Source organism: Nerophis ophidion, linkage group LG13 (genome assembly GCF_033978795.1).
Source record: "Nerophis ophidion isolate RoL-2023_Sa linkage group LG13, RoL_Noph_v1.0, whole genome shotgun sequence".
NCBI classification, from domain to species: domain Eukaryota; kingdom Metazoa; phylum Chordata; class Actinopteri; order Syngnathiformes; family Syngnathidae; genus Nerophis; species Nerophis ophidion.
Window position 1 is genome coordinate 46,192,077 of NC_084623.1, and position 12,153 is coordinate 46,204,229.

The window sequence follows — 12,153 nt, forward strand, 5'->3', positions numbered from 1 at the left end:
TACTTAGGCTTACTACGTTAGGTTATTTTAACGTTGTTCATAGTTATACTGGAGTGTTTTCTGAGGCGGTACTTGGTGGAAACAGTTTGAAAACAACAGCAATAAAGTGTTTATAAAGTCATCACTACTTTAAAATCGGAGCTCAGGCGTTGACTTATAACGTAGACTCGAAATGAACATAATAATATCCACAAAATATAGTCACAGAACTGTTAAAGGCGGACTACAATGCAACATGAATCAACTATTATGACGATCCAGGCTCCACAGTGTGTGTGTTTTGAAGCAGCCTGACGTAACGCGGCGGCGGGGCTGTCTCTCTCCCACTCTGCCCGCCTGCCTGCATTCATAAACGGATATGATAAAGCGGCGCTGAACATACCGGAGCGGCGGCGGCGACGACAATGGCGGAAGAGGACGACGCGAGGATTCGGATTCTACAGAGCCTGCGTGGGAAGATATGTAAGTCGTACCCGAGGGATGGTATTTCTTTATATTTTTGCCCCGGAGGAGGGGAGGGAAGCCGGGAGGGGCGCGGCGTGTTACCGCCGAGTGGTCGGCGGAGGCAGCCTGCGCTCAGCCGGCTGCTGCTTCACGTCAAGTTAGCTCCAGCTAGCCGCCGTCCATTTCATTCAAGAAGCGCGTTAGCATTGAGGCTAATAACGCGTATTTTTGTTACTCTGTTGCTAAAAACCCACATTGGCATTGTCACCCTCCATAACTATCCTCTGGACTTCTTACCGACGCGTGCGTCTGCCTGGTAGCTGTAGCGTTAGCTCAGGGGTCAGCAACCTTTTTGAAAGAAAGAGCTACTTCTTGGGTACTGAATAATGCGAAGGGCTACCCGTTTTTATACACACTTCAATAAATTGCCAGAAATAGCCAATTTGCTCAATTTACCTTGAACTCGATGTTATTATAAATAATTCATATTTTTTATTAATTATCAATAATAATAATTATTAATATTTTTTATTTTAATAATATTTATCTTTGTGGAAATACTGATCATCTTAATGATTTCTCACAATAAATATATATAGAAACAGATAAATATTTTTTATAAATATATTTAGACTCTTTAAAATTCAAAATTCAACCGAAAAAAAGAAGAGAAAAACTAGCTAATTCGAATCTTTTTGAAAAAATTCAAAAAATAATTTATGGAACATCATTAGTCGTTTTTTTCCTGATTAAGATCAATTTTATAATTTTGATGACGTGTTTTAAAGGCCTACTGAAACCCACTTCTAGCGACCATGCAATCTGATACTTTATAGCAGGGGTCGGGAACCTTTTTGGCGGAGAGAGCCAAAAAGCCAAATATTTTAAAATATATTTCCGTAAGAGCCATGTAATATTTTTTTTTTAACACTGAACACAACTAAACATGCATTTTTAAGTAAGACCAACATTCTAGAGTATAATAGGTCTCTTATTATTTGTAATAACATTGTTATTCTGAAGCTAACTGTGGAGGGGCGTGGCCTGCGGGCCTGCAGCGACAGGTGCGTAGATGGCCCACCTGGGCCTTGTTATCTAATTACCTGTCGCTCTGTTATAAGCAGCAGCCAGGGGGAGAGATAGGGTTGGGGCTGGAAATACTATTGCTGGAAAGCAACTGAGAGACTTATTGAAAAATAAAACAATTTTGTAACCCTGAAACAGGCTCTCATGTCGGTGCTTGGGGGTCTGAAGAACCCCCAGGAGGGCAAGCCCCACACTAACCAATAATAACTTCTTACCATTAACGCAACTTCTTGAACAGGTGTGGTAGAAAACGGATGGATGGAGTAAAAATGCATGAGAATGTTTTGTAATTTTAACATTATTTTTAACACTGTGATTACAAGTGGAATTATTCATTACTTATCGTGTTAAGCAACGTCAGGTCAGATTTATCAAAGAGCCAGATGCAGTCATCAAAAGAGCCACATCTGGCTCTAGAGCCATAGGTTCCCTACCCCTGGTTTATAGTCTCTAGGTGTCATAAATCAGATATATATGATAATAGCTTGAAGATAGAGGCAACTTGTTTTTCCACTCTACTGGCACTTTAAGAAGCAGAAGTAGTCACTGAAGACGTGACTATAAAACAGGCAGAAACACGAAAAACTACACAAAACTACCATGCAGACTGTGACAGAGTCTAAAACCTACATCATTTTAAACATGAAGGCCGAAATAGGTACTCTATTGTACTTTCATTTTTGCGACGCCCTAAGACTGCGGTAAATGAACCGGAGCGGGAACGCTGTCACTTTAAAGGCCTACTGAAACCCACTACTACCGACCACGCAGTCTGATAGTTTATATATCAATGATGAAATATTAACATTGCAACACATGCCAATACGACCGGTTTAGTTTAAATTTTAAATTTCCCGCTGAGTTTCTTGTTGAAAACGTCGCGGAATGATGACTCGTGTTTGTGGCGTCTCGGGTTGTAGCGGACATATTAGCCCAGCACCACTTACGACTACAAGTCGTCTCTTTTCATCGCATAATTACACAGTAATTTGGACGTCTGTGTTGCTGATTTTTTTGCAATTTGTTCAATTAATAATGGAGACTATAACAAAGAATTGCAGCTGTCTTTAGCACCGAGACACAGCCGGTGTTTCTTTGTTTGTGGTGAAGCTTTAACACAGAGCGGTCAAGCGAACTTGTTTTTTTACGTCAACCAGCAAGTTTTTGGATGGGAAATTTGTGATATTAAGTCGGCTCTTACCAGAGACTTCAGTGGATTATTGGACCTCCTCCTGTAGCTGTCAAAAAGGCAGCTGTGATCTTGGCTCCTCGGCTTCTCTCAGAGACACTGGCGTTCACCGCAGCCATCCGACTTTCAGGTATGACTTTAGAATCTCACTAAAATACTATTAACACTCTAACTTTCCTCATCCACAAATCTTTCATCCTCGCTCAAATTAATGAGGAAATCGTCGCTTTCTCGGTCCGAATAGCTTTTGCTGCTGGAGGCTATGATTGTAAACAATGTGAGGATGTGAGGAGCCCTACAACCCGTGACGTCACGCGCACATCGCCTGCTATTTCCGGTAAAGGCAAGGCTTTTTTATTAGCGACCAAAAGTTGCGAACTTTATCGTCGATGTTCTCTACTAAATCCTTTCAGCAAAAATATGTTAATATCGCGAAATGATCAAGTATGACACATAGAATGGACCTGCTATCCCTGTTTAAATAAGAAAATCTCATTTCAGTAGGCCTTTTAAATAGGTTAGAATCCAATATGCACTTTGTTAGAATATATAACAAATTGGACAAAGCTATATTTCTAACAAAGACGAATAATTTTTTCAAATTTTAATCACAATAAGTTTGAAAAAATATTTCACAAATATTCTTCGTCAAAAAAACAGAAGCTAAAATGAAGAATTAAATCAAAATTGATTTATTATTCTTTACAATAAAAAATACATTTACTTGAACATTGATTTAAATTGTCAGGAAAGAAGAGGAATGAATTTAAAAGGTAAGAAGGTATATGTTTGAAACTCCTAAAAAAATTTTTTTAATGCTGTATTTTTTCTATAAAATTGTCTTTCTGAAAGTTATAAGATGCAAAGTAAATACATAAATGAATTTATTTAAACAAGTGAAGACCAAGTCTTTAAAATATTTTCTTGGATTTTCAAATTCTATTTGAGTTTTGTTTCTCTTAGAATGAAAAATGTCGAGTAAAGTGAGACCAGCTTGCTAGTAAATAAATAAAATTTAAAAGATAGAGACAGCTCACTGGTAAGTGCTGCTATTTGAGCTATTTTTAGAACAGGCCAGCGGGCTACTCATCTGGTCCTTACGGGTTACCTGGTGCCCACGGGCCCCGCGTTGGTGACCCCTGCGTTAGCTCGTCTTTATTATTGTGACATATTCTTTTTTTGTTGTTATTCTCCAAGAAAACACTCCTTGGCCATCACAGCTTTACTAAGTTGCTTATACGTCAATAACAAAGCAAAACAACCGCGAGCCAGCACACTGTTCATTTAAACTTGATTTCAAAATACTGCCAGTTTCACTACTATGAATTAGCGAGTTAAGCAGAACAAAATAGAGGAAGCATGCAGATATGTAACTCACTTTGCCGTCTTATGAAACTCCATTCTTCCACATTGACCCTTTTGCTAATTTCCCTCTTCCCCACAGGACCCTGTGTGTTTTGGTCATTGAATTTGCATTTCACAAATAGGAAATTGCAAGAACTAAAAAAAAAAAAAACACTACTGGTTTATTCGGGTTTCGTTTAAAAAGACCATACTCCAAGCATTGTTCTTTTTGGGGGGGTTGAAAAGCAGTAAAATAAAAAAAAAAATTTGATTTTCATTTTATTATTTTAAAAAGAAGAATGAAAACCCTGAGTAAACAGGGACGTTAAGACGGATGTTTTTTTTTCATTTGCAGACACCCGAAGTTTTATTTTCAAATTAAAAGCATGGATATTCATAGATATATAGATCAGTGGTTCTCAAATGGGGTACGCGTACCCCGGGGGGGGGGGGTACTTGAAGGTATGCCTAGGGGTACTTGAGATTTTTTTTAAAAATAGCAACAATTCAAAAATAAATATATTTATTGAATAATACTTCAACAAAATATGAATGTAAGTTCATAAACTGTGAAAAGAAATGCAACAATGCAATATTCAGTGTTGACAGCTAGATTTGTTTGTGAACATGTTGATTGGCAACACTAAATTGGCCCTAGTGTGTGAATGTGAGTGTGAATGTTGTCTGTCTATCTGTGTTGGCCCTGCGATGAGGTGGCGACTTGTCCAGGGTGTACCCCGCCTTCCGCCCGATTGTTGCTGAGATAGGCTCCAGCACCCTCAGCGACCCCGAAAGGGAATAAGCGGTAGAAAAGGGATGGATGGATGTTCCAAAAATATTGATGTTAAAGATTTCTTTTTTTTGTGAAGAAATGTTTACAATTAAGTTCATGAATCCAGATGGATCTCTATTACAATCCCCATTTTAAGTTGATGATTACTTCTATGTGTAGAAATCTTTATTTATAATTAAATCACTTGTTTGTTTTTCAACAATTTTTTAGTTATTTTTAAATCTTTTTTTCCAAATAGTTCAAGAAAGACCACTACAAATGAGCAATGTTTTGCACTGTTATACAATTTAATAAATCATAAACTGATGACATAGTGCTGTATTTTACTTCTTTATCTCTTTTTTCAACCAAAAATGCTTTGCTCTGATTAGGGGGTACTTGAATTAAAAAAATGTTCATAGGGGGTACATCACTAAAAAAAGGTTGAGAACTAGTGAGATAGATAGTACTTTATTGATTACTTCAGGAGAGTTCCTTCAGGAAAATTTAAATTATGTATGTATTTATTCATTTATTTACGGACAGACAAAGTTTGGGGTGGTTTTCACCATCTCGGGGCACATAAAAGGTCTCCAGCGAGTCGGTCCATGGCCACATTTGTCTACTTGCACAGTGGTTCTCAACCTTTTTTCAGTGATGTACCCCCTGTGAACATTTTTTTAAATAATTTTTTTTAATTCAAGTACCCCCTAATCAGAGCAAAGCATTTTTGATTGAAAAAAAGAGATAAAGAAGTAAAATAAAGCACTATGTTATCATTTTCTGATTTATTAAATTGTATAACAGTGCAAATTATTGCTCATTTGTAGTTATCTTTCTTGAAATTTTTGGAAAAAAAGATATAAAAATAACAAAAACTTGTTGAAAAATAAACAAGTGATTCAATTATAAATAAAGATTTCTACACATAGAGGTAATCATCAACTTAAAGTGCCCTCTTTGGGGATTGTAATAGAGATCCATCTGGATTCATCAACTTAATTCTAAACATTTCTTCACAAAAAAAAAAAAATCTTTAACATCAATATTCGTGGAACATGTCCACAAAAAATCTAGCTGTCAACACTGAATATTGCATTGTTGCATTTCTTTTCACAGTTTATGAACTTACATTCATATTTTGTTGAAGTATTATTCAATAAATATATTTATAAAGGATTTTTGAATTGTTGCTATTTTTAGAATATTAAAAAAAAATTCTCACGTTCCCCTTGGCATACCTTCAAGTACCCCCAGGGGTACGCGTACCCCCATTTGAGAACCACTGTACTAGCAGGTGAGAGATGCATGAATTATAATCTAGAATTTACTTTTAGCAGGGCAGCAGCTGAGATAGGCTCCAGCACCCCCCGCGACCCCAAAAGGGACAAGCGGTACAAAATGGATGGATGGATAGTTTTGTATTTCATTATTGTTTCTGATTCTGATTTGTTAATATCATTGATTGATTGATAGAGACTTTTATTAGTAGATTGCACGGTACAGTACATATTCCGTACAATTGACCACTAAATGGTAACACCCCAATAAGTTTTTCAACTTGTTTAAGTCGGGGTCCACGTTAATCAATTCAAGGTAAATATAGTTGGACTGATGACTTTTTTGCAGAACGGACTCTGATATTATCAAAATAAACAATAATGAAATACAAAACTATGTTTGTCGGTAAATAAATAAATACATAAATATCCCTGCTTCTAATTTAAAAATAAAACTTCCGGTGTCCGCAAATGAAAAAACATCCGTTTTAACCTTCCTCTTTGGTCCGTGTACCTTCTCTTCATTCTATTTCCAATTCCGAAACGCAAATCAAAAAACAAAGTTAGGGCCATTTTATGATTTTTTTACTATGTATGGCAGATTTTAAAACAAACAAAAAAAGGGTTGATTTTTATTAAAATATTGCCATTACATTTTATTTTGTGCTGTTTTCCTTTTATGGATTTTTATTTTTTCAGATAAACACAAAAATCCAATCCATGATTATCCAAAATGCAAAAATGCGTGTTTATCTGTGTGATGATGAAAATGACTTTTATGGCAATATTTTAATGAGAATCAACCCTTTTTTTGGTTTTCAAATCTGATGTATATAATAAAAATCGAAAAACGTCCCCTTATTAAGTTTTTTGATTTGCGTTTCAGAAATGGAAATAGAATGAACGGCAGGTAAACAGACCAAAGTTGTTAGCGTTATGCTAAATTCATGCTAAACGCAAAGGAAAAGCTAAAATACTGCTTCCGGTTCAATTTGTCATCACACAGATAAACATGCATTTTTGCATTTTGGATGAACGAATATTAGATTTTTGTGTTCATCTGCATAAATAAAAACCCAAAAAAGGAAAACCGCACAAAACCAATTTTAAGGCAAAATTTTCTATGAAACCCACACTTTTTCGTTTGTTTTAAAATCTGCCCGTGTATAATAAAAATCGAAAAACGGCCCGAATTTTATTTTTTGATTTGCATTTTAGAATTGGAAATAGAATGTACGGAAGGTACACAAACCCTTTTTGGGGGTTGAAAATAATTAAAAATATACATTACCGATAATTGGTTTGATTTTCATTTTATATTTCTAAAACAAAACATAAAATTCACAGTAAACAGGAACGTAAAAACAGACTAAAACGGATGTTTTTTCATTTGCAGAAACCGGCAGTTTTATTTTCAAATTAAAAGCGGGGGATAATTACAACAATGTCCATTACTCTGGCTAGATGTTTTACGGACCCTACACAGAAAATATTTTAGACATGGCACAATGAAAACCGACATCGACAGAAATATCTACGCACGTATCGACAGTAACTGAAACTCAAAAACTGACCAAACGGATGTGTTTTATATTTCGCCACCGAAACTGGAAGTAGTGATTTTAAAGACAGGACCGCGGACTGGCCTGTCAGAACATCTATACTATGGTGCTCGATCAGACCCCTTTGCTGACACTTTGCTCTCCAAGTACCACTATAATGATCAACATTAAAATACAGTAGCTTGTAGGCCTTAATATCCATTAAAAACAAGGCAGAGGTTTTATTTAACAAATATGTTCAATATTTTCGTCCATTGTAACATTACACACAAATTGAACAGTAACACTGTCTTTGAATATTTAATGAAGTAATCATTAGTTGTACCTCTAGATGGAGCCCGCATATTTGTACCACAGTTTGAGAATATTTTAATTAACTGTCTGACCTGTATTTTGGAAAAAGAACTTCAAATCATCGTAGCTCCCTCATTATTTATCCTAAATGCATGAATGGATGAGTTCAGTAACCCAAAGGAAATCACTTAATAAAAAAATTAAAAGTTGATTAATTAATTAATATTTTGTATAGTTAATTAGCGGCAAGAGCATACTTACGGAATAGGCGTAACCTTGGTAATATAAACTTTGAATGGTTGAAAAACATCATAAAACGCCATTCAGAGCGAATAATTGTGCATTAGTATGATACCGTCCGACCAGAGTAAAGTTTTTCTGGATGAAATGTTACACAATTTTCGTGGATTTTCATGGCGGCCTTGGACAAACATTTTTTGCAACAAAAAAAAATAAAATAAATTGACATCACATTTTACGAACATAAGGACAAAACTATGCATGCAAACATCTTAAACTGTAAGTAAAGCTTTGCAAATTTACAATCCAGTATAATTTTGTGTGAGATAAGCTCCAGCGACCCAAAAAGGGACAAGAGGTAGAAAATGGATGGATGGACCTTGAGATGTAAAATTGTGCACGTTGATTAATGGCACTTTGAAAAATCGGAGGCAGTAATTTAAAAGTCAAGACACTTCCGGGAAATGCGAATTACGTCATCAACCTAAAACTAACTTAAACTAACTCACAGGCGGCTTTTTTAAATTAGGTCCCCATAGGGGCTTAAGCTCAGTGCCAAAGGACCAGTTCAGACAACTATTTATGTCCCTCTAATCCAGGGGTGTCAAACTCATTTAAAGTTACGGGCCACACGGAGAAAAATCTATTACCAAATTGGCAGGACTAGGAAAATCATGGCATAATAATTAAAAAATAAAGATAACTTCTGATTATTTTCCTAGTTTTTTTACCTTGGCCAAAAATAGAACAAGCACATTCTGGAAATGTACATATCACAAATAAATCTTTAGACAAAACACTTTTTGTGGAAAATATTAGTGCAGTTTCAAAATGAACTTGGACTCCGTCTCAGTGTATTTATAAACCATTCAATTTTAAGCCATAGCCTATCTGGAATTGAACAAAATAGATGATAGATCATAAAAACTATTCCAGGTATCAAAAACCTCATTTGGGGCGGTATAGCTCGGTTGGTAGAGTGGCCGTGCCAGCAACTTGATTGTTCCAGGTTCGATCCCCGCTTCCGCCATCCTAGTCACTGCCGTTGTGTCCTTGGGCAAGACACTTTACCCACCTACTCCCAGTGCCACCCACACCGGTTTAAATGTAACTTGGATATTGGGTTTCAGTATGTAAAGCGCATTTAGTCACTAGAGAAAAAGCGCTATATAAATATAATTCACTTCACTTCATTTATCATTTCCGCATATTAATCCTGTGCGAACTCATCAAACCATACAAACGGAGGTAGAAACTATTCAAGAGGGTTGAGTTACACTGTGTGTCCACTTTTCTCTTTTTTGACATAAACATTTTCGGGCAATTAGGGTGCCAAAACACAATGGGTTCGAAGCAGAATACGTTAAACGGCAGGTTTTACGTATAATTTGGGATGATGGGAAGGAGCCGCAGCCACGCTTTAATGTGTACCCCGTTGCTTGGGCCCGCTGTTAACCGTTTACTTGCCTAACAGAATTTATATTGCGACATCCAGTGGACACATTTAGAATTTCAGTTTATGTCGCTAAAAATTGGAGCTCATTTTTATACTTCGCAAACTTGTATCGCGGATTGCGAGCTGGATTTCACCTGTTTGCAGACCCGATCTGGCCCGCTGCTCTAGTCCTTTAGTCCAGATCTGACTTGTGAAGGTGTTGTCGCATTGAGCTTTTTTTTATAGCTCGACTTGGTGTGTTGTTCATTAATGAGCACATTGCACAAAAACCTCATGTCCTGTAATCTGGGTCTGTTCTGCATGCTTCAAGGTAAAATGTGTGCGGGTAATGTGTGTCACAAAGCACTGTTGCCAACACTGCTGGTTTTGCTGAGGAAGTCTGTTTCATGATTTAACCACATACAAGCCTCAAGTCAACTTTCTAGTATGACTTGTCCACCTGCATCAGGCGTGCCCACACTTTCTCTGCAGGCGAGCTACTTTTCAATTGACCGAGTCGAAGGAATCTACCTCATTCATATGTATAATTTATATTTATTTATTTATGAAAGAGACGTTTTTGTTAACATGTTAAATGTGTTTAATGATAACACAAGCATGTTTAACACATAGATTTATTTTGTTTCATGAAGACAAGAATATAAGTTGGTGTATTACCTGATTCTGATGACTTGCATTGTTTGGAATCAGACAGTAGGGCTGATAACGTCCGCATTTTCGAATGGAGGAGAAAAAAGTCCTCCACATGAAAGTGGTTAATTTTTGGCGTTTTATTTGTCCAGTTTCCATACTCGTTTTTATACATTTTGCAAGAAATACATTGACGGCCAACTCCGTAGCTTGCTAACTTGTGCACGGCAGGATGAAGCAGGGCTTTTATTGTGAAGACAGCAACTGTGCAGTCTGTCTTTAGGGTTTTGACAGCAGGTACAGCGCGAGAGTGTTGAAATAAAAAGTGTTTCTCGCCCTCCTCTCAGTCATGTTTTCTTAAAGGGGAACATTATCACCAAACCTATGCAAGCGTCAATATATACCTTGATGTTGCAGAAAAAAGACCATGTATTTTTTTAACCGATTTCCGAACTCTAAATGGGTGAATTTTGGCAAATTAAACGCCTTTCTGTTTATCGGTCTTTTTGCGATGACGTCAGAACGTGACGTCACCGAGGTAATACACTCGCCATTTTCATTTTCAAAACATTACAAACGGGTCTCAGCTCTGTTATTTTCCGTTTTTTCGACTATTTTTTGGAACCCTGGAGATATCATGCCTCGTCGGTGTGTTGTCGGAGGGTGTAACAACACTAACAGGGAGGGATTCAAGTTGCACCACTGGCAAGAAATCTGCCGCCAGACCCCCATTGAATTTTCCAGAGTGTCTGCACATTTTACCGGCGATGCTAAGACAGACATGGCACAGAGATGTATGGATAACCTGCAGATGCATTTGCAACGATTAAGTCAACGAAATCACAAAGGTTAGTTTTGTTGATGTTGTTGACTTATGTGCTAATCAGACATATTTGGTCACAGCATGACTGCCAGCTAATCGATGCTAACATGCTATGCTAATCGATGCTAACATGCTATTTACGCTAGCTGTATGTACATTTGAAACTAGATACCCACATTTAATGCAAAACAAACACTTACCAATCGGCGGATTTAAGTTGCTCCAGTGTCACAAGATGCGAAAGTCCTGATCGTTTTGTCCGCACATTTTACCGGCGATGCTAATAAGGCAGCCATGCTATGGGCCACTTCATTAGGTACATCCATGCTATGGCCGAATAGCGTCAATAGCTATTTGCTCAATAGCTTCAATTTCTTCTTCAATTTCGTTTTCGCTATCTGCCTCCATACTCCGACCATCTGTTTCAATACATGCGTAATCTGTTGAATCGCTTAAGCCGCTGAAATCCGAGTCTGAATCCGAGCTAATGTTGCTATATCTTGCTGTGGTAACCGCCATGTTGTTTGTATTGGCAGCACTGTATGACGTCACAGGGAAATGGACGGTCGCATCGCTAGTAGCGAAAATCAAGAACGTTAAAGCTTTTTTTATGGATATTCCGCGAGGTGTAAAATTTTGAAAAAAACTTCGAAAAATAAAACAAGCCACTGGGAACGGATTTTTATTGTTTTTAACCCTTTTGAAATTGTGATAATGTTCCCCTTTAATAATGATCTGGCAGCAGCCAGCGTCATCTCAGAAGCCGTGCCTTGAATGTCAATCAAGTGACGAAAGTGACGTCGTAGTAAAGATTGATGATCACAAATTTTTAGGTTTATTTTTTTAATGCTTTGTTTGCGATCGACTGACACACCCTCCACGATCAACCGGTAGCTCGCGATCGACGTAATGGGCATCCCTGACCTATACGATTTGTTGATCAAATTTAATATAGTTTAGAGATTGCTAACATTATTTTATTTTTTTTCGCAACATTATTATTGTTTATAATTCACTCTCAATTTTGGTGATT

The 12,153-nt window shown here is 37.0% G+C and overlaps 1 protein-coding gene across 2 annotated transcripts in view; it reads left to right on the top strand.

Annotated features, from left to right (window-relative positions):
- Positions 1-202: 202 nt before the first annotated feature.
- rasa2 (RAS p21 protein activator 2) overlaps positions 203-12,153 on the top strand; it is a 65,978-nt gene continuing 54,027 nt past the window's right edge. For both annotated transcript variants that reach the window (XR_009809307.1, XM_061919062.1), the window contains exon 1: positions 203-462. Coding sequence is in view for 1 of the 2 variants with exons in the window: in XM_061919062.1 (XP_061775046.1) it covers positions 405-462 (58 nt within the window). In the remaining variant the exon portion in view is untranslated. The remainder of the gene's footprint in view (positions 463-12,153) is intronic.